At 49.5% G+C, this 26,929-nt stretch overlaps 1 protein-coding gene across 1 annotated transcript; it reads left to right on the forward strand.

Annotated features, from left to right (window-relative positions):
* The first annotated feature begins 8,493 nt into the window (after positions 1-8,493).
* IDH2 (isocitrate dehydrogenase (NADP(+)) 2) lies at positions 8,494-26,676 on the forward strand. Its single transcript, XM_040257529.1, has 11 exons — positions 8,494-9,638; positions 17,831-17,922; positions 20,462-20,627; positions 21,066-21,226; positions 21,318-21,461; positions 22,310-22,446; positions 22,614-22,765; positions 25,095-25,207; positions 25,380-25,477; positions 25,552-25,644; positions 26,266-26,676. Exons 1-11 carry the CDS (start codon positions 9,524-9,526, stop codon positions 26,351-26,353), a joined length of 1,359 nt encoding a protein of 452 aa, XP_040113463.1. The 5' UTR covers positions 8,494-9,523; the 3' UTR covers positions 26,354-26,676.
* Positions 26,677-26,929: the final 253 nt, after the last annotated feature.

Below are 26,929 nucleotides of genomic sequence, written 5' to 3' on the forward strand. Positions count from 1 at the left end.
TCTGTGACCTGCGTGGGCTGAGCTGGGCAGAGTCCCTGGTGGCCTCTTTTAGGGGGCATCCCAGTTTGGGCTACTGCCCAATCCTGGTTTGCCAGTCATTGAGACTGTGTAAGACCTGATCCAGGGTATTCACTTACTATAACGAAATGTATAAGTGATACTTTCTCAAAGGTTACTTGCAATGTGGAATCTGAAACCACACAAATATGCTTTTCTCCTCTGTTACATTCAGACCTCTCACATTCAAATCCATTTTCTTTACCCATGCATGACTTTTTAACATCATGTGTTGGTCATTTGGAAAATACTGGCTCACTGAGTTATGCAGATCTTGCCAAAGTTGACACAGTTCCTTATACAACATGAAAAAAAAATCACATTTGTTAATATCACTAATCATTAGAAACATTATTAAGAATTGGAAAGTTCTCAAGCTCAGGGTATCCACAGGTTTTCCAAAATTTTAGTTTTCCCTCGAAAGCTCCAGTTTAAAAAAATCACTGGTAACAGACACTATAAGCTATTTTCTTGAAGTGACTGGTTCATTTCATTCATTTTTGAGAAAATATCTACCAGATACTTGTGTCTGAATGGCTTTCTATCAGTTGTTCTTTCCAGTTAAATAGATGTTCTGTGAAGAAAGCAGCTGGTACAGCTCACAACTTAAATAAAGCATTCCAGTCCTTTCTAAGTTCTTCTCCAGGAGACAACCATCTTACATGCGTCTGCAGCACAAGTGCTTTGTATGTATTTCCATTTGTATTATTCTATATATTATATAGAATATTAGAAAGATATATACCCAAGAGTTATGATCTAATCAAATAATTAATTTTTACTGCTTTATTGAGATCTTGTTAATGGACTTAAAGAAAAAAGAGTGCCTGGTGGTGAGAAATAAAATCATCATAGTCTGGTGCCTCTGTCATGACTCAGGCTAAATTGTAAGCAGTTATCCCCACCGTTGCTTTTGCATTATTTGGGCAAATGTTAGCACAGTGAGAAATATAAATGACTTACTATTATGATCACAATTTAGATCTCATGGTCCCCACCTTCCTCAGGGTCCGCGGACCATACCCTGAGAACCGTTGGTTACACCATCTTGTCTTAACCTCCACCTAACTTTACATTCATTGAGTTCGGATCTTTCCCCCTCCAGTGTCCCCAGGAAGAGCCCAGCACCTGAGCTGGCAGCTGCTAGTCGGAGCCAGATCTGCGGGGAAGGCGAGGTGGGGGTGTGCGTGTGGGTGCCTGCGTATGTGGGTGTGTGTGTGGGGGCGGCCAGCAGGGCACCGCAGCTGTACCCGAGCTGCCCTCGCCCCTCTTTCCCTTACCTCACTTCCTCTTTCCTTCCCCTAGCCCCTTTAACCCTTTGCTTTCCCGCAGGGACGGAGGAAAATCTTCAATTTAAAGAAAGCTGCCAGAGTGAATAATTCTGGGATAAGAAGCACTCTGCACAGCACATAAACTACTGTGACAATTTGTTTCAAAATTTAAAAAAATCTAATTATCTATATCCATAGATATCTTTTTTTTTTTAACAATTTATTATTTATTTGGGCTGTGCTGGGTCTTGCGAACAGCCTTTCTCTAGTGTGGGGCTTCTATTGTTGTGGAGCACAGGCTCTAGGCACTCTGGCTTAGCTGCTCTGCAGCCTGTGGGATCTTCCCAAGAACAGAGATTGATGGCGCCTCCCCACATGGCCCCTGGACCACAGGGAAGCTCTATCTATAGATATCTTGATTGTTCTTTTTCTGGTTTCATATTTTCTTGTTATGTAATTGTCAACCACCATAGAATTGTATAAAGTAAAAATCGAGAGTCTCTGACTATACCCCTCTCCCAGACTGTCTTTGGTATCTGTGCCTCTGATTTTTCCTATATATGCATGTATGTTAAGATAGGATGCATGTGTGTGTGCTAAGTCACTTTAGTCGTAGCCTGTCAGGCTCCTCTGTCCATGGGATATACCAGGCAAGAATACTGGAATGGGTTGCTGTACCTTCCTCCAGGGCATCTTCCCAACCCAGGGACTGAAACAGTACCACCTCAGTTCAGTTCAGTTGTTCAGTCCTGTCTGACTCTTTGCGACCCCATGGACTGCAGCATGCCAGGCCTCCCTGTCCATCACCAACTCCTGGAGCTTACTCAAACTCATGTCCACTGAGTCAGTGATGTCATCCAACCGTCTCATCCTCTGTTGTCCCCTTTTCCCCCAGTACCATCTGGGAAGCCATGAAATAGGATATTTATCTGCAACTTTCTATTTTCACTTAATATGTCACAACGCATTTTTCTATATCAGCAAATATCTACTTCGTTCTTTCTTATTTGTTCATTTATTTATTCGGCTGTGCTGGGTTTTAGTTGCAGTACTCGAGATCTTTAATTGCGGCATGTGGGATCTTTTCATTCTCTCTTTTTTTTAGTTACAGCATGTGGGATCCAGTTCTCTCACCAGGGACTGAACCTGGGGCCCCTGCACTGAGATTAAGGAGTTTCAGCTTCTGGACCAGCAGGGAAGTTCCCATTCTAAGCATTTTATCTGCATGAATTTATTTAATCTTAAGAATCCGCCTACAATGCAGGAGACAGCCTGCAATGCAGAAGAGCTGGGTTCAATCCTTGGGTCAGGAACGTCCCCTGGAGAAGGAAATGGCAACCCACTCCGGTATTCTTGCCTGGTATATCCCATGGACAGAGGAGCTGGGAGGGCTACAGTCCATGGGGTCGCATGCTAAGTCGGACACGACTTAGTGACTAAACCACTCACAACTGCTGGGAGTAGGTACTGTTATTATCCCCATTTGCAGCTGAAGCAACTGAGGCTCAGATTTGAACAGGCAGTGAGAGAATCATAACAAAAGATTTCTACAACAGGGAGAAAACTTTATGCTCTGGGACTCTGTTGCTGCTGCTGCTGCTGCTGCTAAGTCACTTCAGTCGTGTCCAACTCTGTGCGACCCCATAGACGGCAGCCCACCAGGCTTCCCCGTCCCTGGGATTCTGCAGGCAAGAACACTGGAGTGGGTTGCCATTTCCTTCTCCAAGGCATGAAAGTGAAAAGTGGAAGTGGAGTCGCTCAGTCGTGTCTGACCCTCAGCGACCCAATGGACTTCAGCCTTCCTGGCTCCTCCATCCATGGGATTTTCCAGGCAACAGTACTGGAGTGCCAGGACTCTGTTACCAATAGAGTAATGAAGCCTCTGGTTCTTTTTAATGCCTTTCAATCATTTCACCTTCCTCCAACTTTGGATCTCTGGTTTTATTAGGAATTTTAAGGATTAATTTAAGTAATCTAAGAGAAAATTTTCTGAAATTAGTGTTTTAAAATCTTCCAAATTTGTTTCTGGACTCCGCCTGTTACTGTCCATAGATTTATTTTACAAAGCTAAAATCAGAGTAGTCGTTCATGTTCTTTTTTTAGGAGGGAGGGGTCTGTTTACCTTTCAATATGATTCAAGTGTAAATGAATGTTGTGCCCCTCCCCCTTATCCCCAAGGGACAGTGCAGGCTTGAGAAGTTGAACTTGTACTTGGCCAACAAGGATGAGTTGGGTCTGTCTATTGAGGGGGGGTGGTGGTGGCAGCAGTGGAAAGAACCCACCTGATGGAAGGAAGGGACAGTGCAACTGCTCAGAGCCAAGGACTACTCAGGGGAATGGCTAAATCTAGGGTTTGTGTGGAGAGAGAATAGTAGAAGAGAAGGGTGGAGAGGTAAGTGAAGGTTATGAATTGCTATAAGCTCTTCAGATTTTATTGTATCAGGCGGTGAAGAGCTGCTTCCCTAATTTGAGTGGAGTGACTGCTCAGGCCTGTGCTTCAGGATGACAAGGCTGGAAGTGGCTGGCGGGGAGGGCAGATGGGAAGGGGAGTGAGCACAGACTACTGGCAGGGAAATCACTTTAGAGATGACCATAAATAGCTCTGCTATCAACACCTCCCCCACAACCCTCCCCCTTCCCATTTTCTGACTTCTAATAATGGCCTCACCATTCTCCCAGTGCCAGCGATGGAAGTCTGAGTCACTGTGCCTCCGCCCCCATCCAGCAAGCTGCAATTCCTGCAGATGCCATCTCTAAACCGCCTCTACCCTCTTGCTCCTTCTTGAGGGTCCTGCCTGGACCCCGTGTCAGGCCTGTCTCTGGTTCAGGAACCCTGGCCTCCCTTCCCTAGGCTTGCTCTCCTACGCTCTGACATCCCCTCACTGCTGGGCCAGATGTTCCCAGATGTTACCCTTCTGCCAACAAACAGAACATGAAACAAACATAGGGTGAAACGAAACCCCTGCAGTGTCCACCTGGGGGAAGTGCAAGGCCCTCGCTCTCCTTGCCTGCCTGGTCAGCTTCCTCCCTGTTGTTTCTTTTTAGTTTATCTATTTATTTTGACTGTGATGGGTGTTTGTTGGTGCGTGGGCTTTTTCCCTGGTTGCAGGGAGCAGGGGCTACTCTGTAGCTGTAGTGTGTGAGCTTCTCATTGCGGTGGCTTCTCTTGTTGAGGACTTCCCTGGTGGCTCAGATGGTAAAGCGTCTGTCTACAATGCGGGAGACCTGGGTTCAATCCCTGGCTTGGGAAGATCCCCTGGAGAAGGAAATGGCAATCCACTCCAGAACTATTGCCTGGAAAGTCCCATGGACAGAGGAGCCTGGCAGGCTACAGTCCACGGGGTCACAAAGAGTCGGATATGACTGAGCGACTTCACTTTCCTCTTTCACTTTCTCTTGTTGCGGCGGAGCATGGGCTCTAGGGCATGTGGGCTTCAGCAGTTGCTACAGGTGGGCTTAGGAGTTTCCATTCCTGGGCTCTAGAGCACAGGTTCAGTAGTTGTGGCACAAGGGGCTAGTTGCTCTGCAGCTTGTGGGATCCTCCCAGACCAGGGATAGAACTGGTGTCTCCTGCATTGGGAGGAAGGTTCTTTACTACTGAGCCACCAGAGAAGCCCCTCCCATGTCTTAAAGATCAGTGAGCACACACGTGATGGGTGTTTCTGCCCTGAGCTCACCAGGATCTCCTCTAGCAGAGGTGGTTTTCTGTTCACCGGATGCCTGGTGTGTCATCTAAATTCCTCCTGGGACACTTCACTTTCCTGTTATGTTTGGTTTGTGCTTGATTTGTGGCTTCCTAAGGGTAAAGACTGAGTGACATGCATTTTTGTGCCTCCACTGGGAACTGTGGAGAATAGCAAGGAGACATAAGAAAGCCTTCCTCAGCGATCAGTGCGAAGAAACAGAGGAAAACAATAGAATGGGAAAGACTAGAGATCTCTTCAAGAAAATTAGAGACACAACGGGAACATTTCATGCAAAGATGAGCTCAATAAAGAACAGAAATGGTAGGGACCTCACAGAAGCAGAAAATATTAAGAAGAGGTGGCAAGAAAATGCAGATCTCCACGACCCAGATAACCACGGCGGTGTGATCACTCGCCTACAGCCGGACATCCTGGAATGTGAAGTCAAGTGGGCCTTAGGAAGCATCACTAGGAACAAAGCTAGTGGGGGTGATGGAATTCCAGTTGAGCTATTTCAAATCCTGAAAGATGATGCTGTGAAAGTGCTGCACTCAATATACCAGCAAATTTGGAAAACTCAGCAGTGGCCACAGGACTGGAAAAGGTCAGTTTTCATTCCAATCCCAAAGAAAGGCAATGCCAAAGAATGCTCAGACTGCCGCACAATTGCACTCATCTCACACGCTAGTAAAGTAATGCTTTACTAGCTTTACCGTAAACTTCCAGATGTTCAAGCTGGTTTTAGAAAAGGCAGAGGAACCAGAGATAAAATTGCCAACATCCACTGGATCATGGAAAAAGCAAGAGAGTTTCAGAAAAACATCTATGTCTGCTTTATTGACTATGCCAAAGCCTTTGACTGTGTGGCTCACAATAAACTGTGGAAAATTCTGAAAGAGAAGGGAATACCAGACTACCTGCCTCTTGAGAAATCTGTATGCAGGTCAGGAAGCAACAGTTAGAACTGGACATGGAACAATAGACTGGTTACAAATAGGAAAAGGAGTACGTCAAGGCTGTATATTGTCACCCTGCTTATTGAACTTTTATGCAGAGTACATCATGAGAAACGCTGGGCTGGAATCAAGGTTGCCGGGAGAAATATCAATAACCTCAGATATGCAGCTGATATCACCCTATGGCAGAAAGTGAAGAAGAACTAAAGAGCCTCTTTATGAAAGTGAAAGTGGAGAGTGAAAAAGTTGGCTTAAAGCTCAACATTCAGAAAACTAAGATCGTGGCATCCAGTCCCATCATTTCATGGCAAATAGATGGGGAAACAGTGGAAACAGTGGCAGACTTTATTTTTTTAGGCTCCAAAATCACTGCAGATGGTGACTGCAGCCATGAAATTAAAAGACGCTTACTCCTTGGACCAACCTAGATAGCATATTAAAAAGCAGAGACATTCCTTTGCCAACAATGGTCCATCTAATCAAGGTTATGGTTTTTCCAGTAGTCATGTATGGATGTGAGAATTGGACTAAAAAGAAAGCTGAGCACTGAAGAATTGATGCTTTTGAACTGTGGTGTTGGAAAAGACTCTTGAGAGTCCCTTGGACTGCAAGGAGATCCAACCAGTCCATCCTAAAGGAGATCAGTGTTCATTGAAAGGACTGATGTTGAAGCTGAAACTCCAATACTTTGGCCACCTGATGCAAAGAGGTGACTCCTTTGAAAAGACCCTGATGCTGGGAAAGATTGAAGGTAGGAGAAGGGGACAACAGAGGATGAGATGGTTGGATGGTATCACTGACTCAATGGTCATGAGTTTGAGCAGACTCCGGGAGTTGGTGATAGATAGGGAGGCCTGGTGTGCTGCCGTCCATGGGGTTGCAAAGAGCCGGACATGACTGTGTGACTGAACTGAACTGAACAGGGAATTTGCACATGACCTAGACTCAACAACTTAGTTGAAGTTTGACTAAAAATGTGTAAGGGTGGGAGTTTCCAATTCTGCTGACCCCAAACTGGAGGATCTAAGCACCTTTCCTTGAAACATCTTTCTCTGAGGTTTCAAGGCTAGTAGTTATCACCACCAAAAATTCCAAACAAGTACAACAAATAGGGACTCTGGTTCCTCCTCTTCTTCCTTAAAATAATGATGGACTATTAGCCAGGTATATGGATGTGAACTGGCAACCCACTCCGGTACTCTTGCCTGGAAAATCCAATGGACAGAGGAGCCTGGTAGGCTGCAGTCCATGGGGTCGCAAAGAGTCAGACATGACTGAGCGACTTCACTTTGACTTTTCACTTTCATGCGTTGGAGAAGGAAATGGCAACCCACTCCAGTGTTCTTGCCTGGAGAATCCCGGGGACGGCGGAGCCTGGTGGGCTGCCGTCTATGGGGTTGCACAGAGTTGAACACGACTGAAGCGACTTAGCAGCAGCAGCAGCATGGATGTGAACTGGCTTCCCTGGTGGCTCAGACAGTAAAGAAGTTACCTGTAATGCAGGAGACCCAGGTTTGATCCCTGAGAAGGAATGACTACCCACTCCAGTATTCTTCCCTGGAGAATTCCATGGACAGAGGAGCCTAGCAAACAAAATGCATATCACTCAGTCTTTACCCTCAGGGTCACAAAGAATCGGACATGACTGACACCTCACTTTCATGCATATGAACCAGAGTTCTGCTACTTCCCAGCTGTGTCTTTTTGAGCAACTGTCCTAACCTCTCTGAGCCAATGGAGCTGACACCAACTGCCTCACCAAATGGATACTGGATGGACAAGGCTGCCATGGAGCTGGAGCCCTGGCAGGTGGGGCAGTGAGAGGAGTTTAATCTGAAGATTTTGCCTTGACTATCCTGGCCTGCTGCTGTGCTTGCAAAGGACCCATGTGTTCCCACCCTGATCCCTCTACAGGTAAGGGCCAGACTCTGGAATACGCTGAGACTCTAGTACTGCCTCTTGCCAGGCCTCTGATACCCTGGTCCACAATATAAAGAAAATATGTGGAGAGCAATTTCTTTATAACCATTTCAGAAGTGGCAGTACAGGTAAGTTGTACAGAACAGAATCTGATCTTTTGAGCCAAAAGGAGGCTGGGAGGAGGGCATTCTCCTAGTTTATAGGTATAAACAGTGAGGCCTTTGTACCTGATAATACTAGGATGGCATGAAAGCCAAATACCAGAAGCTTCCACTGTCTCTGCTTGTGGGTTTTTGTTTTTTTCTTTTCTTTTTTCTACTTGGGTTTTTAGCAAGAGAATTGGGAACAAAATGAAAGGGATGATGGGTTATTCTGGGACATGCTGGCTCAAGATCAGGCCTCTGAATAAGGCCTTAGACTTTGGGGGGCCCCAAACAGCCCCGCTTTGAGCCCAATCTACTAAATCTCTGGGCCAAAGCGGTAGCTCTGCCTGGCTGAGACAGGGAGAAGGAAACTTTGAAGTCAGTAATTCAAGGTCACTTTGCTGGCCCAGCTCCATCTGGCAATGTTGACTCTGAGGCAATGAAGGGGAGAGCTGGGAACACAGGGCAGAAAGAGGTGGCTAGCATTGGAGGGAGCTGGTGTAACTGGGAAAGTGGGGGGCTGGCCTCAGATGTTTCTAAATAAAACCCAGCCCCAGCTGAGACTTTGGTTGTTTATGGCAGAACCGACTAGTATTGTCTTTTGTATGAAAGCAGGCAAAAACGTGCCTGGTAGATTATTCAGCCAGGCTGCCTGAGTACTGCCTGATAAGCATCGGCGGTTGCACAGGGTGTGTCAAGGCTTTTTAACACATGTTTTTTCACCCAAGTCTTCTGGCAGCCCTGTTACTGTTATCGTTCCCCTCTCGGAAGGGAGGGTACAGACTCTGGCTACGCTGAATGACTTCGAGGACTAGCAGCTTGACCTGCTGAAGCAGTGGGACTCCAGTTCTTGAGTAGAGTCAGTCTACCTAAGGCGTAGGAGGATCTGAGAGCGAATCCGAGAAGACCCGAGGTTCAAAAACGCGGAACCCGCACTGGTTAATGCGCCCGGAAATTTCAGCCCAGCCAATGCGAAGGGTGCAGTTGTTTGTTCAAATTTGCCTTTTTGGGCTTAAGCTGATGCGTCAGCAATTGACACTCTGGTTTAAATAGGGCATCCTGGAATGAGAGTTATTCCTCGCTAACGGCTCCCCCGGTCCTCCAGCTCCCATCCCCTGCTCCCGGGTGCCAGTCAGTCTCAGCGTGTTCCAAGGTCTGGCCTTTACCTGTAGAGGGATCACGGTCTCACTCGCCTCTCGCTCCAGTGGAGCCGAGCCTCCTCCAGTGCCCAGCGAACCGCGGGCTGGGTGTGGGGGCGGAGCCTCGGCTGGTGCAGGGCCGGGGGAGGAGTCCCCCCGGCCGGACTCCGCCTCCTCCCGGTGAGGCCCAATAGGGTGGCGGCCCCCGCAGCCCCGCCCCGGCTCTGCCCGCGCGGCCGGCGCTTCGCAGGCCTCCGCAGCCCGCCACCAGGCAGCCGCCGGCGCTCGGACCTCGCCTACCCGGGTTCCTTTGCTCGCTCATCCGCCAGTCCGACCGCCCACCCGCTTGGGATGGCTGGTTACCTGCGGGTCGTACGCTCGCTCTGCAGAGCCTCTGGCTCCGGCTCGGCCTGGGCGCCAGCAGCCTTGACAGCCCCCAACTTGCAAGAGCAGCCGCGGCGCCACTGTGAGTGCCACGAGGAGGGTCCGGGCGGGGTGCGCGCCCGGCACCGCGACGTGGCGGCCTTCCGGGCGGGGACCAGCAAGCGCGACCCGGGACGCCCGCGGGCTGGGGACGGCGGGGTAGGGCACACAAAGAACCGGCGCACGGGGGCTTGCTCCCCTGCCCCACCTTCCAGGCCGTGCCAGTCGCAGGGGTGGGGACTTGAAGAAAGGTGGCAACTGGTGGCCGGGGCGATCTCGGCCCTTGCAGCCCTGCGCCCCCAGATTGTCCCGCAGGAGGTTCTGGGGGTATCCCGGGCTCAGAGGATATCCTGCCCGCCCTGCGCTCCTGGAGGGAGACAAAGCAACCGAGTGGGTGCCGGAGCGCCTGGCCCGCTCCCCAGCGAGAGGGAGGGTCGCGGCGCGGTCCTTGATCAGACAAAGGAGGGGAGGGAGGAGGCAGCCACTTCCCCTTCCTTCTCACCCTGGGCGCTAGGTAATCCCGGCTCGCTGTCAGGTGCTTGTCAGCTATTTTTGGAGCCTTTTAGGCTACAGCTGGAGGAGCGTCCTTTTTATTTTCGCTTTGTTTGGACGCCCCCGTTCTCCTTGTCGACGTACTTGAAGCTCCATCCTGGGGCCTGTCCTTGGCTTGACCAGCCTCTTCTCGCCAGCCGGCTCCCGCGCCACTCCTGGGCCCTGCCCAGCTCACTCGACCAGGAGACCAGGCAACCGAGCCAAAATGTCACTTTCCCAAATCGTGCGTCATAACTTCTGTGGTACCCTTAGTCCACTGCTTCGGAGAGACGGCAGTAGTCTTTTTTTTTGTTTTTGGCCGTGCCAGGTCTTCGTTTCGACATATGGGATCTAGTTCCCTTATCCGGGATCGAACTCGGGCCTCCTGTATTTGGAGCACGGAGTCTTAGCCACTGGACCACCAAGGAAGTCCCGAAACGAAAATAGTCTTGATAAGCAGGGTAATAAGCAGGGCTTCCAGGGACGGGGGAGCCTGGTGGGCTGCCGTCTGTGGGGTCTCACAGAGTCGGACACGACTGAAGTGACTTAGCAGCAGCAGCAGCAGCAGCAGCCTGAACTTCCATTACCGAGGCAGGCTTGCCCCTCTGACATTGGTCTGCCCCCTGGCTCTCCATCTCAGGCTGCAAAAGGCAGGGAACAATGTGGGTCCTGGCTACTGCCTGTTGCCATGGAAACCCCTTGCCTGGCCCGCAGGCAGCCCCTTGGAGTGAGGACAAGGGGGTGGGGCCCAGGCAACTTGGTTTTACTGCTGGAGTAGGTAATCTTTAACCTAGTGTGGGAGCAGCTGACCAGAACCTAGAAAGGCCCCAGCACCCTCCCTCTCCTTTCAAGGAGAAAGGGGCATTTCTGTTTTTGTATACTCATGGAATTTGTCTTTAAGGAGCCAGCCCGGCAACTCAAGATTCCATGGGTCCCCAGACCCCAGACAAAGGTTCCCATATGACACCACCTTCAGCAAAATATGGCAGGAGTTAGATACATTCTCCACTTCTCCCTTTTATTTTTTCTTCTGCACATATGGTAAAAAATAAAATTAAAAAAAAAAACCGCATAAACAAGAAAACAGCCCCTTTGGGGGCCTGAATTTTGGTAACATGTAAAAAGAGCAGCCAGTGGCAGGTCCTTTCAGAAGCCCCTAAGAGGGGTTTGGTTATTAATGAGGAGAAAGCCTGGTGTTTGAGTTGGACAGGCGTGCGATCGTACAGTTGTGACCTCTGCTAGCTTGTTACTTGGCAACGCTGCTGGAGACAGAATACTTGGCATTCCCCTTGATGACAAGAAAAGAATATGCTTTGGCTAAAATACTCTTGTGTTTTTGCTGCCGGGTAATTCCCACACGTGTCTCTTTCTAGTTTTGCGACTCACAGGCCTCCTGCGACTGCTGGTGGTGGTTCTGATAAGTTAGCCTGGGGAAGTGAGGGTGGGCGCTTCTCAACCACTCAGCCAGATCTTTATCTGGCCTTCCTTAGCTCCTAGCCTGGGAACTTCTTAATTTCCTCACCCCTCTGTTCCTCAGCTCTTCAGATCTCCGGGACCTGCTTCAGATCTTGGTGACTTGTTTGCCCTTTTAGATTTCAGAGGAAATTATTTAACACTTGTTCGAAGTTGTGCAGACCTATCAGTAGTGTTCTTAGGTGTTCTCCACCGAGCCTTGTTTCAGCTGCATCAGATAAGACCATAGCTACCCCATCAGATGTGGCGCTGCTGCTGCTGCTAAGTTGCTTCATTCGTGTCCGACTCTTAGCGACCCCATGGACTGCAGCCCACCAGGTTCCTCCATCCATGGGATTTTCCAGGCATGAGTACTGGAGTGGGATGCCATTGCCTTCTCCGCAGATGTGGCGCTAGGGGTAAAAAAACCGTCTGCCAATGCAGGAGACATAAGAAATGCAGGTTGAGTCCCTGAGTCGGGAAGATCCCCTGGAGGAGGGCATGGTAGCCGACTCCAGTATTCTTGCCTGGAGAATCCCATGGACAGAGGAACCTGACATCCATAAGGTTGCAAAGAGTTGGACACACTGTAGTGACTTAGCATGCACATACCCCATTCCGGGTGTTCTGGGTGGTCATGTTTCAGCCCTGCAGGTTTTAAAGAAAAACTTCTGGAAGGGCCTGCGCCCTGTCCCCCAGATCCTTTATGGAAAGCTGTGGCCTCTTTTACTGATTCCAGGATGGGGTGTTGGAAATTGCTCTCTGATTACTGGAAGTCAGCCTTGTGACTTGCTCTGGAGTTTACACTTCTGTAAACCTATGTTTAAAATGCCAACAGATGGCAAATATTAACACGATAAATTGTGAGCTACTCCAGCCCATTACCTGGCCACCCAAGTTCATTCGTGATGGTCTGGTGCCATTTCGTGGTGAGAACTCACCGGCCTCTGTGTGGTAATGCATCCCGGGATGGGGGAGGGGGTGGAGTAACTTTCCATCCAAAGGGTAGGTTATGACAGGGCAGCCCTGACCAGCCTGAACTGACTGTAGCTTGACATTCATTCATGGACTTCAGTAAATATTGTGCTTCTACTCTGTGCCAGGCATTGTGCCAGGGACACTCTGGGGACAGAGCTGGACATTAGGGACGAATATTTCTGCCCTTATGGAGCTTAAATTCTAACGTGAGGAAGGACAGTAGGCAAGGTAGAAGTTGGCTAGTGTGATGTACGGTGACAAGAGCCAAGGAGAACAAATAAGCCAGAAAGATACAGGTGAAGGTTTGGGTAGGGCTGCCGGATAAGACCCCAGTGAATGAAGGAGAGTAAGTCCCCTACATACCACCTAGTTCTGTTCAGAGAGTGCATTCCTTAGACCCATTTGTTCGTAAGTCCAACAAAGTTAGCTTAGATACCCAGCTAACACAATGGGCTATTTAGTACTGTACTGTAATAGGTTTATAATACTTCTCACATAAGTAGTCCATAAAAAAATAAAAACATTTTTAATCGTACAGAACAGTGGCTTGAAAAGTACAGGAGTACAGTACACCACTGGCATACAGGTGCTGGCATCGAGTGAAGCGGCATGAAGAGTGACTGGCTGGAGGTGGGAGACGGTAGAGCAGAAGGGTCGTCAGCAACAGGAGAGGAGGGCAAGCTGCGGTGTCACTCACACCTGATTCTGGTGGCACGGGTTCCGGTTCCTTGCTGGAACCAGATGCATGCTCGCATCTTGGAAAGTTTGCATCTTGAAGGTTCATATGTAGGGGACTCGCTGTACTGAGGGAATAAGGGAATGAAAACAGGCCATTTAGTGTTCAGGGGAAGAGGGAATGTCGATGCCAAGGCCATGATGCAGGAGGGCACCTTTGCTTGTTGGAGAAGCAGAAAGTCAGGCTGGCTCAGAGTGCGATATGGGAGATGAGGTCAGGGTTAGGGAGGGCTTGTAGGCCACTTTGGAGGATTTTGGTCTTTTCTGAGTGAAAGAGGAGGCTTTTCAGGGCTTTGAGAGGAGTGTAACTTGATTTACATTTTAACAGGTGCGTTGCTAGCATCAGGGACTTGGTAGGAGGGTTGCTTGGACCTTGGTGGTGGTTGGATTCTGGGCTTATTTTGTAGGAAGAGCCAGTAGAATGTTTGTGATGGTTTGGATGTGGATGCAAGAGAAAGGGAGGTGTGAAGGATGACATCAAAGAAAATGCTAGAGCCTCTTCTGTAATTGCTGCCCAGCCTTCTTGAACCCTCAGGAATTGGGGGCTTCCCCCACATTCTACTAGGTCTCTCTGCTGACCAGAGCGTGCATGGGAATGTGGTGAAACCAGTTACATAGACAGAGGGGGGTGAGGGGGTGCCCGTCATAGGAGGGCCCTTTAGCCCAGAAGCTAGATCTCTTTACTTGAGCAGCAAGTAGATGCTGAAACGCAGGCTGGGTTGTGAAATCCTTACTCTGTTCCCCGGCTGGGACTTGGGCTAATGGACCTCTTGGGACTGGTGTAATTCCATCCCACACTCGGCCCAAGAGGACAGTATTTGTGCAGCGGGTCATCTGAAGATTTCATGGTGACTGTTACTTGGATTTCAGGTCACCTGTCACCACCTGTCTCCCAGAGAGAGGCAGATGGTGGGGCTGTCTCCACCATAGTGGCTAAACAATAGGCAAGCTTTCAAACCCGATGCCTTGGGGTGCTCTGGAGGGCACGTGGCAGGGCTGGGATGGAGGGAGAGGCTGACCTCTATCAGCCTGTCCTTCATCCTTGCTGTGGGTGAGCAGGGGCTCAGTGGGATGAAATGACTCCTTCTATAAGAGGGACTGGATTTTTATGTATAATCTTCTGTTGTTATTTTTTTTAACTGGTTTAAATTAGGCATTAAAGCATTTTTTAATTTCTTATTTTTTATGGTGGTAAAACTGCACAACAAAAACTTCCACCTTAACCATTTTTATGTGTGCAGGTCAGCAGCGTAAAATACATCCACCTTGTTGTTCAGCAGTCTGCACAGCTTTTTCATGTTGCAAAACTGAAACTCGGTACCCATTAAACAACTCTGCTTCCTTTCCTGCCCCCCAGCCCCTGGTAACCACCATTCTACTTTCTGTTTCTATAATTCTGACCACTCTAGGTACCTCATGTAAGTAGAATCGGACAATATTTGTGTTTTGTGTGACTGTCTTGTTTCACTTAGCAGAATGTCCTCAGGTTTTTTCCATGTTTAGCACGTGTCAGCATTCCTTCCTTTTTAAGGCTGAATAGGCTTTCGTTGTCTGTATACAGCACATTTTAAAAAATATTCAGATTAAAATTTATTGTTCTTCTGAGTCAGGTATAGGAATCGTGAAAAGCTTATGTGATATAGTTATTAAATCCTTACATACTTAATACTGTTTCTAGTTTATTATGAGTTACTTCCCAAAAATGTTAGTCACAGCTGGACTGAAAAAGTCTTTGAGTAATACATAAAGTTTCCATAGGAGCAAGCATATAAGGCTTTGTCATATACTTATGGAGAATTGTAGGTGTTACAGTTTATGAGGTCCCCAGTTTAACTTACTGGGTTAAATAAGTCTCTGTTACTAGCTGCATTGTAATTTCCAAAAGTAATAATGCATGTAATTAGAAATAAAATAAGAAAAACTTTTTTTAAACTTTTTATTTTGTATTGGGATATAGCCGATTGACAGTGTTGTTTAGATTCTACATATAAGGGACGTCATATGATGTTTTTCTTTCTCTGTCTGACTTGCTTCACCCAGTATGACACTGTCTAGGTACATCCATGTTGCTGCAAATGGCATTATTTCACTCTTTTTAATGGCCGAGTAATATTCCATTGTATATATGTACCACATCTTCTTTATCCATTCCAATAGAGAAGCTTCTAAAATTAAAGATGTTCTTCTCAAAAACAAATAAGTATTTGGGAAAGGTGGTGATGTTGTTTATATAAGAACACCACATTGTAAGTCTGATCCAAAGGGAATTTACCATTGTGGAATTTGAAACAAAAGAACAGGTGGCAAAGGCTATTGAGGTAGGGCCAGATCCATCCCTGAAACTTGGAAGCGCTTCCTTTTTTAGTTTGAAAGCAAGTACATCCATGTTTAAGTGGTGTGGGGCCCAGTTTTGGAAAAAACTCAGAATCATGAACATAGTTTAACTTTTTGGTGGAAAGTTTTTTCTTAAACATCCTGGATTAGTTTCCAAAGGGTTCTTTTCTCCTTTTGAATGTTCATATCACACTTTATTTCTCCATTCATCTGTTGATGGACACTTGGGTTGCTTCCACCTCTTGGCTATTGTGAATAATTTTGTTGTGAACATGGTTATACAGATAACTTTTTGAGACCCGGCTTTTAGTTATTTTAAAACATTTTTTTGAGGAAGCGTCATACTGTTTTCCCATAGTGGCCCACCATTTTATATTCTCACTAGCAATGTACACAGGTTCCAATTTCTTTACATCCTCATCAACACTTGTTACTTTATGGCTTTTGTTTTTGTTTTGATAGTAGCTATCTTAAGGGGTGTGAGGTGGTATCTCATTGTGGTTTTGGTTTGCATTTTCCTAATGAGTAGTGATGTTGAACATATTTTTATGAGCTTATTGATGTTTTTTTGAGAAATAGCTATTCAAGTCCTTTGCCCCTTTATTAATCAGGTTTGTTGTTGTTGTTGAAAGGGCCTGTTTTTTAAGCCTTGGTCACCAAACAGCATTAAAAAAAAAAAAGAAAAAAAGACCCACTACAAAATGACCCACCCCACAAACAAAATAAGCCACAAACAAACAAGAAGATCCACCCCACAAACAAAATGAGCCTCGGCTGCTGTGGCTCACACCTCCGATCCCTGTTCCCAGCTCCTTTGGGCAGTTGCTTTGAGGAAGGCTGACACTTGACTTTGATAATAATGCCTCTTGCTCTCTCTGTTATCAATGGTGATAGTGATAGGGTTAGTCACTCAGTCGTGTCTGACTCTTTGTGACCCCATGGACTGTAGCCCACCTCTGTCCATGGGATTCTCCAGGCAAAGATACTGGAGTGGGTTGCCTTTCCCTTCTCCAGGGGATCTTCTCAACCCAGGGAAACCTGGGTCTCTTGCATGACAGGTATATTCTTTACTATCTGAGTCGTTTTCCTTTCCATCCTCACTCTTTAAGGATAGGCACTGTGTGTTGAGGTGTTTCAGGAAAGGCTATTTACCCTTGACACCTGGTTGTTAATAAGCGGGCCCTGTGGTCTCTGAGGGTTTGACATTTGCATACACAGCTGGGAGAGCTGCCTGCTGTGGTCTTGACATTGAACTCCCCCACTGAGGTGTGCTGTCCACAGGCTGTTGTGCCTGAAGCTCAGAGCTTGAGTGGAGCCCAGGCTGAGGCTAAAACCTTTAGGACTGGCCCCAAATGGACCTCTCCTTAGGGATTCAGATTATGGTAGCTTTAGTACATTTAAAGGTCTTCCCCTGGTAGCTCAGCAGTGAAGGTTCCACCTGCCAAGAAAGAGACATGGGTTTGATCCCTGGGTCAGGAAGATCCTCTGGAGAAGGAAATGGCAACCTGTTCCAGTATTCTTGCCTGGAGAATTCCATGCATGGACAAAGGAGCCTGGCAGGCAACAGTCCATGGGGTCCCAAAGTGTTGGACATGACTGAGCGACTGAACAACAAGTATGTTAAAAGAAATTGATTGGCTCTCATCACATTAACTCATAGAAGATGCATCTGAAAATTAAGCGAGCTAGGTCTACAACAGCCCAACAGGTCCAACAGGTTTCTACAGGGCCACTCCTGCTTTAGACCAGACTTGGTGAAGGTCCAAAGTACCCACTGCACCTTGGGAGGAGCTGGAGCAGTGCCAGCCGTGTTCCATCTTGTTCCCTGGGGGAAGAAATATTTGGAGCCTGTGTTTGCTTTCTGCTTCTCTCCATCTGGCCCACAGGGGCATCCAGAGGCTATGCTTGAGCCAAGGCCCTGGGATCTATCCTGACCCTGACACAAGCCATGCTCCCTGGGTCTCATTTTTCTTCCTTTTTAGATTAAAAAAAAAAAAATCTGTTTGCACATCTTTGGAGAGTGAGTCATTCAGCTGCACATAATTCACTTGCTGCTTCTGCCGGAGGGGGAGTGAATGCTGGGCAGTGGGACCTGGCTGACACTCCTCCGTGTGTGGTGAAGGGTGGGTCTGGCCAGGAGGAGAAGGGCTCTCCCGCCAACCTTGTCTCACAGCTGTGATATGCTGTGCGTGTGTCTGGTTCTAGATGCTGACAAGAGGATCAAGGTGGCGAAGCCAGTGGTGGAGATGGACGGCGATGAGATGACCCGTATTATCTGGCAGTTCATCAAGGAGAAGGTAGTTCCCTCCCGAAGTGGGCGGCCTTGCATGTGGCCGGCTGGGCTCAGTGATCAGTCCCAGCTCCCGTCTCCTGAGCCCTGCTTCAGGTCCCTGGGATTCACCCATCACCTTGGTGGGCAGGAGCAACCCTGTTTGTCTCCTTCTGCCCATCCTTCTGTCATGTCCAGACCACTCATGGGCCTTGTTATTTTATTTATTTTTAAAATATTTATTTATTTGGCGGCATTGGGTCTCAGTTGTGGCTCTCGGGCTCAGTTCCACAGCATGTGGGATCTTATTTCCTAGACCAGGGATTGAACCCACATCCTCTGAATTGGAAGGCAGGTTCTCAACCACTGGATCACCAGGGAAGTCCCTGCTCTTAGTATTTTTAAAAATACTTATTTATTTGGCTGTGTCAGGTCTTCATTGTATCATGGGGGAGTTTTTCCTTTTGGCCTATGGACTTTAGCTTTGTTGCAGGCTCAATAGTTGTGGTGCGTGGACTTAGGTCAGACACGGGACTGTCTTCAGCCATCTTTGTCTTGTACCAAGTTTAAAGCATTTTAAAGAATGTGATTGAACATAATCACATATCATGTCTTTTTTTTTGGCTGAATTAAGCTTTTGTTACTCCAGGTGTTTCTTGACTTCCTACTTTTGCATTCCAGTCCCCTATAATGAAAAGGACATCTTTCTATTTCTGCTTTATTGACTATGCCAAAGCCTTTGACTGTGTGGCTCACAATAAACTGTGGAAAATTCTGAAAGAGAAGGGAATACCAGACCACCTGACCTGCCTCTTGAGAAATCTGTATGCAGGTCAGGAAGCAACTGTTAGAACTGGACATGGAACAACAGACTGATTCCAAATAGGAAAAGGAGTACGTCAAGGCTGTATATTGTCACCCTGCTTATTTAACTTCTATGCAGAATACATCATGAGAAATGCTGGGCTGGAATCAAGATTACTGGGAGAAATATCAATAACCTCAGATATGCAGATGACACCACCCTTATGGCAGAAAGTGAAGAGGAGCTAAAAAGCCTCTTGATGAAAGTGAAAGTGGAGAGTGAAAAAGCTGGCTTAAAGCTCAACATTCAGAAAACTAAGATCATGGCATCTGGTCCCATCACTTCATGGCAAATAGATGGGGAAACAGTGGAAACCGTGACAGACTTTATTTTTGGGGGCTCCAAAATCACTGCAGATGGTGACTGCAGCCATGAAATTAAAAGACACTTACTCCTTGGGAGAAAAGTTATGACCAACCTAGATAGCATATTGAAAAGCAGAGACATTACTTTGCCAACAAAGGTCCATCTAGTCAAGGCTATGGTTTTTCCAGTAGTCATGTATGGATGTGAGAGTTGGACTGTGAAGAAAGCTGAGTGCCAAAGAATTGATGCTTTTGAACTGTGGTGTTGGAGAAGACTCCTGAGAGTCCCTTGGACTGCAAGGAGATCCAGCCAGTCCATTCTGAAGGAGATTAGCCCTGGGATTTCTTTGGAAGGAATGATGCTGAAGCTGAAACTCCAGTACTTTGACCACCTCATGCGAAGAGTTGACTCATTTGAAAAGACTCTGATGCTAGGAGGGATTGGGGGCAGGAGGAGAAGGGGACGACAGAGGATGAGATGGCTGGATGGCATCACTGACTCGATTGACGTGAGTCTGAGTGAACTCCGGGAGATGGTGATGGACAGGGAGGCCTGGTGTGCTGCGATTCATGGGGTCGCAAAGAGTCAGACACGACTGAGTGATTGAACTGAACTGAACTGAAGCTTTTGTTTTATTCTTCAGATTAATTAATACATATATACAGACACAGGAAATACAAGAAACACAGTGGAGGAATTCAATCTGTGTTAGAGATTGAATATTTATCTCCTTTCAGAGAGCTGGCACAGGTTGACTTATCCTTCAGGAATTTCTTTTTTGTTTTTAATTTATTTTCTATTGAAGTACAGTTGAGTATGTTGTCTTGATCCGCTGCATTCCGATGCACTCCCTTAGGGAGTGAAAGATGAACAGGGATCATGAACCTTTCCTTAGTGGTCCGGGGGTGTCATCGTGAGTTGTGGCGTGGTGTCTGTTGGGGACAGTGATGTCCACTGCCACCACTGCAGGTGGTTCCCAGGGTGGCTGCTTGACTTCTCCAGAGTCTCTGTGGGCTGGCTCTGCCTGGGGGAACACACGGTCCATGTGAAGACTCCTGCCTTGTGTGTCTGTCCCCAAGAACAAGGTTGAGAATTGCCACTTCTGAATGGGGGAGGAGAGGGAACCCGCTCTAGATGTGTTTGGAGTGGGGTTTGGCTGAGTTGATGGGCCACTGCGGGGGATTGGTGGTGTTTTACATGATCCACGCTGGGGAAGAGCCCTCCAAGGGGCTGCAGCCTGATCTGCCAGCCTCTCTCCAGAGCCCCAGCTTCCTGCCAGCTTTGGCCAGCCCTCCCCAGAGGTCTTTCCTCTTCCCCCCTCAGACGGGGTGAACCTAGGTGCCCCTGAATCCCAGTCAATCTGGCCTGATGCCTGGCCCCGGCCGTCTGTTTCTAGCTCATCCTGCCCCACGTGGACGTCCAGCTCAAGTATTTCGACCTGGGGCTCCCGAACCGTGACCAGACCAATGATCAGGTCACCATCGACTCCGCGTTGGCCACCCAGAAGTACAGTGTGGCTGTGAAGTGTGCCACCATCACCCCTGACGAGGCTCGTGTGGAAGGTGCGAGGGGGTGGGGCGGCGGGGCAGTGGGGGTGGGGACCAGGAGTTAGAGGGTCGCCGTCTCAGGAATTTCGGCTGAGCCTGGCCAGTGGGGCTGGAAGCACAGCGTCTGGACTGAGGCTGGGTGTTGCCAGGTTCATCAGCCTGAGCTCCACCAGCCACTGTTCTGGGCACTTTACACACAACGTGCATTGAAGTCTCACAGCAACCCAAAAGGCCAGGCGTTTTATCAACAGTTTCGTTTTACGGGCACTTGCCTGAGGGGGCACAGCTGGATCTTGAAGCTAAGAAATCTGATTCAGGAGCGCCACTCTTGACTCTGCTGCTTCCCCGGGGCGGTTTTGAGGAGCCCCCTTCTAGCTACATTCTTGCTTAGGGTTCAGATCCTGGTCTGAAGGTTTGGGCTGCAGTGGGGCCGCTTCATCTTTGTCCTCATAGAGTTCAAGCTGAAGAAGATGTGGAAGAGCCCCAATGGAACCATCCGGAACATCCTCGGGGGAACTGTCTTCCGGGAGCCCATCATCTGTAAAAACATCCCGCGTCTCGTCCCTGGCTGGACCAAGCCCATCACCATTGGCAGGCATGCCCACGGTGACCAGGTTGGCCCCGGTGGGAGTGGGGCTCTGAGGGCCTGGGACACCCCGCCCCTAGCTGGAGCCCTGGGCCTGAGCCATCTTCTCGTCTCGGCAGTACAAGGCCACAGACTTTGTGGTTGACCGGGCTGGCACATTCAAGGTGGTCTTCACCCCGAAGGATGGCAGTGGCCCTAAGGAATGGGAGGTGTACAACTTTCCTGCTGGTGGCGTGGGCATGGGCATGTACAACACGGATGAGGTGAGCAGCGGCTCCTGGGCTCCCTCCCCCACCCATGGCTCTGACTCCGGCCCCATCGGGTTGGTGGTTCTGACTCTTCCTGTGTTGGTGGCCTGAAGGTCTGAGGCCTGAGAGCAAATGCATCTTTAAATGTGTTCAGGGGGTCCTATGGTATGCCTAACATCCTGTGCTCATTCTCGGGTGTGTCTTGGGGCATACCGGTTGTCAGCTCTTGGTTTACAGCAAACTGGGTAAGTGCTTCTTTCCCTCCCTACCCCCATTTCTTGGCTTTCCTTTCCTCTGTGGTTGGCCTCATTCTTAGGCTGTGAAGAAATGGCCAACACTGGCTCCGGGCTTACCCCTGCCAGCCTGGCTATCCTAGCAGAAAAGAGCCTTTTTGGCTCCTGGTTCCAGCAAAAGTAGATGACTTGGGTCACATGGCTATCTCCCAGCCAATCATGAAGGCCCAGGGGAGGAAGGGCTCTGATTGGATAAACCCAGGACATAGGAGAGACAAGCAGGTGGGCTGAGGGCATGGCCCCACCCTAGCCATATGGTTTAAGAAATGGGGAAGGGGATAGCTTTCCCAGGTAAAGCTGGGCGTCTGCTTTCTCCCAGAAATTGGGAGTAGGGTGCTGGGCCAGCAGCAACAGCAGACGCTCACTCCAGGAAAAGAAAAAGTGTTCATCGCTCAGTTGTGTCTAACTCTCCGTGTCTGTAGCCCGCCAGGCTCCTCTGTCCATGGAATCCTCACTCCAGAGGGGCTGGGTAAACCCTGACTGCCTGGGTGGAGTGCGGGGAGGGGAATGCTGTTCCCAGGGCTGGGCCTGCCCTGGGGGACCGCTCCAGGGACCTCTCTCTCCCTGCAGTCCATCTCAGGTTTTGCACACAGCTGCTTCCAATATGCCATCCAGAAGAAGTGGCCGCTCTACATGAGCACCAAGAACACCATCCTGAAAGCCTACGACGGGCGCTTCAAGGACATCTTCCAGGCCATCTTTGAGAAGTAATGGCTTCTCCCTTTACTGTTTCCCAGGGAGTCCATGACCCTCCTTCCTTACCCCCCCGGGGAGGCTATCCCAGCATGTCTGTCTTGGCCCTGAGGCTCAGGGTGGGATTCCCCAGCCTGTCAGCCTCCTGCCCTCCCTTCACCACAAGCCCCTTTGCTCCCAGGCACTACAAGACCGAGTTCGACAGACTTAAGATCTGGTACGAGCACCGGCTCATTGATGACATGGTGGCTCAGGTCCTCAAGTCTTCGGGCGGCTTTGTGTGGGCCTGCAAGAACTATGATGGAGACGTGCAGTCGGACATCCTGGCCCAGGGTGCGCTCCCCGCGGGGATGGGGGGTTGACCGTCAGTTTTCCCTTGCTGGGAGAGAGGGTTGGCTGGGAGTGGGGGCGCTGGTTTGCACATCCTTTTGGGAGGAAACTGCTCCAGTGGAGCAGCAGGACTGGGGGTTGCCTGCTCATCACAGGGTCTGCTGTAGACACATGCACCAGGGCCTCTCTGGTGTCTGAGTGAGGAAGGGCCATCTCTTATGTTTGGACTGGGGTATTGCTAAGGCTGCCGTTCCAGAGGAAGTAGTACACAGCAATTTAGGTCCTAAAGGCCAGGCTTGTTAGCTCTGAGGTTGTTCCCATCCGTGAAAGGGCCTGTCCATGCAGGAGACTCAAGAGACACAGGTTCAATCCCTGGGTTGGGAAGATCCCCTGGAGGAGGGCATGGCAGCCCACTCCAGTATTCTTGCCTGGAGAATCCCATGGAGAGAGGAGCCTGGTGGGCTACAGTCCATGGGGTCACAAGGAGTCAGACACAGCTGAAGTGACTTAGGACAGTACAGCATATGGAAGGGCCAGGTGACTCTGCTTGGCTCCAGATTTGGACGAGGTTTGGCTCTAGCAGAAAAACGGGAGTAAGTATTCGGTTGACTGAAAAGTTTGTTCAGGTTTTTCTCTAACATCTCTGGCCAAGTTTTTAGCCAACCCAGTACAACCAGATGCTCTTTAAATTGCAAAGAGTTTGTTTTGCACAGTAAACCTTTTGGATATAGGAGAATATTGGGGGATGATGGCAAACCCCCCAGCCCTAGAGCATCCTTAAAGACAAGCTAAGTTGCAGCAGAAAGCCATTAGGGAGGAACAGAAAGAAATAACTCAGTTGTAATGGGAACGAGGGGCTTCCCAGGTGATTCAGTGGTAAAGAATCTGCCTGCCAATGCAGGAGACGAGGGTTCGATCCCTGGTCCAAGAAGATCCTCTGGAGAAGGAAATGGCAACTCACTTCAGTATTCTTGCCTGAGAATCCCATGGCAGAGGAGCCTAGGCTCCAGTTCATGGGGTCACGGACAGTCAGATACAATTGAGCACACACAGATACATTCATCTTATTGGGACTGGGAGCAAGAAAGATAGTGGGAAGAGGCAACATGTATGCATAGGGAGTGGAAGAGAAGCTAGGCTCTGTGAGAGAGCGGGGCGAGGTCTAGCTCCCATAAGGGAAAAGTGAAGCCCATGCAAGGCTGCATTGAAAAGGCAGAGGGTCTCCGTGCTTCATAAACCCTTTGCCTTTATTTTGAAAAGTTCAGTGTGATCCTCTCACTAGAACAATTCCTATCTAGGATTGAAGGATGACAAGCCCTAGCACACAAGAGAAAGGCATGAAGTGTGTAAGGACTAGTGAGTGTGAAGGTCCCAGGTGAAATGGAGAAGGGATCCCCCTTTCTCTGCCCCAACAGCAAAAATTCTCAGGCAAATAATTTCCCTCTAGAAGTTGCCTACTTTTTCTTTCTTGGGCATTTCCAGTTCTTATTATGGTGCTGTGGGGTGCTTTTGAAGCCCAGGAGACCTTTGACCATAGTAAACGTTGACATTTGGATTTGAAAAAATTTGGAAGTAGATCACAAAGCTCTTTTTAGATTTTTAAATATTTATTGTTTATTTGACTGTGCCAGGTCTTTGTTGTGGCATACAGGATCTTTGGTCTTTGTTGCCACCCTTTGGGATCCTTAGTTTCATCATGTGGGATCTAGGTCCCTGACCGGGGATCGAACCTATGCCCCCTTCTTTGGGAGTGATGAGTTTTAACCACTGGACCACCAGGGATGTCCCAAATCGTAAAACTTTCAAGTGGCCTGAAAGAGCAGAGAGCTTCCTGGGTAGCTCAAACAGTAAAGAATCTGCCTGCAATTTGGAAGACCTGGGTTTGATCCCTAGGTTGGCAAGATCCCCTGGAGGAGGGCATGGCAACCCATTCCAGTATTCTTGCCTGGAGAATTCCATGGAGAGAGGAGACTGGCGGGCTACAGTCTGTGGGGTTGCGAAGAGTCAGACACACTGAGCGACTAACACACACATACTCAAAAGAGCAGATAAAGTGATGACTGTAAAATAGCTGGCCACAGGCTTTATTCTTCCTGCTTGAATGAGCCTCTTGGTTACCTGCCAGGGTGGGGGGTAGAACTTGGGGTGGGGGGTCTTGTGCCCTGGGGGGCCATAGATTCTGGGGCACCTGGAGGTAGGGGATGTGGATGTATGCCAGCAGGCGGCTGAGAACCACCTCTGAGTGCCACCTGCCTTGTGCTGGGCCCTGGAGACCCAACACAAGTGCCTGAGGAGAGGTGCTGGCACTGAGGGGGGTCTTCCTGCTCTCCAGGCTTTGGCTCCCTTGGTCTGATGACGTCCGTGCTGGTCTGCCCAGATGGGAAGACCATTGAAGCTGAGGCTGCTCATGGCACAGTCACCCGCCACTATCGGGAGCACCAGAAGGTGAGTGCCAGGGCGGTGGCCGCATGCCCTTCTATCCTCGGAGCCCGAGCCCACTGGCCCTGAGGGCTGGGAGCATGGCCCTGGCCCTGTCAGTCTAGAGGGGGCAGCTGTGTCCAAGGGGCCTTTTCATTGGCTGCTTGGCTCTTCATCCCCCTGCGACCTCTTCCCCCAGGGCCGGCCGACCAGCACCAACCCCATCGCCAGCATCTTTGCCTGGACGCGTGGCCTAGAACACCGGGGCAAGTTGGACGGGAACCAGGACCTCATCAGGTGAGTTGGTTCTGGGCAGGTTCTGGGCGCCGGCTCCATACAGCTGGGGTCTCACTCTGCCCTGTGCCCTGCAGGTTCGCCCAGACCCTGGAGAAGGTGTGTGTCGAGACAGTGGAGAGCGGAGCCATGACCAAGGACCTGGCGGGCTGCATCCACGGCCTCAGCAAGTTAGTAGCCTGCGGTCAAGGCAGGTCTGGGCTTCCAGGGGCTCAGGGTCAGGTGGATCATAGCCCAGGGTCCCTTGTAGAGGCTTTTTCCTAAGTTAGCTTGGCTGCCAGGGGACAGGACAGGTCCATGGCCCTGAGTGATGGCTGGGGCTAGCCTCCCTACACCAGGCCCAATGAATGGGTCCCTATCCCTAGGCCAGCTGCTCAGAACCTTCCAACCCCTGCCACAACCATCTCCCGGCTTCTCTCAGAAGAGCTTTACTGAGCTGCCTGTTGTAATCTGGAAAAGCCAGGCCTCGCTGGGTTCCTGCTGAGTTTGCTGTGGCCCCTCCCCCCCTTTTTTTTGCCCACACCATGCTGTATGTAGGATCTTAGCTCCCTGACCGGGATCGGACCTGCACCCCCTGCAGTGGAAGTGTGGATTCTTAACCACTGCACCACCAGGGAAGTCCCGTTGTGGCCTCTTGACAGTGGGCTCCAGGTAGCCTCTGACCTATAGTCCTCCGCACAACTGCACGAGAGGCCTACTGTCTGGATGCTGCCCTGGATTGGGCGGCAGCCGGGGGAGGGCGGGTGTGTGTCTGCCAGAACCACCCTCACATGCACGTGCTCTCTCGACAGCGTGAAGCTGAACGAACACTTCCTGAACACCTCGGACTTCCTGGACACCATCAAGAGCAACCTGGACAAAGCTCTGGGCCAGCAGTAGCGGGCCAGGGTTGCTGCCAGCTGCCGAGCTGGCTGGGCCGGAGGCGAGTGGGCAGCCAGGGGTCCCCCTGCCCCCCCGACCGACACGCCCCGCGGCGGAGGGTGAGCCTCTTAGCCCCTGTTAGGAGGCCTTTCTAGGGGACGTTTTTTTTTTTTTTTATAAGAAGTTTTTAAAAGTATCTGTGTGTTTCCCCTCATGGTGACGTGAGGCAGGAACAGTGTGTTTTACCTCAGCCGGTGGTATGTTTTGCATACTGTAATTTATATTGCCCTCGGGACACATGGTGCCATATTTAGCTACTAAAAAGTTCTTCACAAAACAGGTCTGCTGTGTTTGTCCCTGAGGGGAAGGAGGTAGCCAGGGCTAAAGAGGCAGACGCCTTCAAAGGGCTGGTGGATTCCAGCAGGGGCAGACTGGGACACCCAGGCTGCTGCAGGCCTCTGTGGTCAAGGGGCCAGGTAGGGGGTTGGGGGTGACCGGGCAGCAGGTCTTGGGTGGGTGTTCACTGGGGTTTCCCAGCACGTTCTGGTTTCTATATCCTCTTCTCCTTTTTAAGAGTAATCACTTCCCAGTTGA

The sequence above is a fragment of the Oryx dammah genome, unplaced genomic scaffold, assembly GCF_014754425.2.
Source record: "Oryx dammah isolate SB20612 unplaced genomic scaffold, SCBI_Odam_1.1 HiC_scaffold_16, whole genome shotgun sequence".
Taxonomy (NCBI): domain Eukaryota; kingdom Metazoa; phylum Chordata; class Mammalia; order Artiodactyla; family Bovidae; genus Oryx; species Oryx dammah.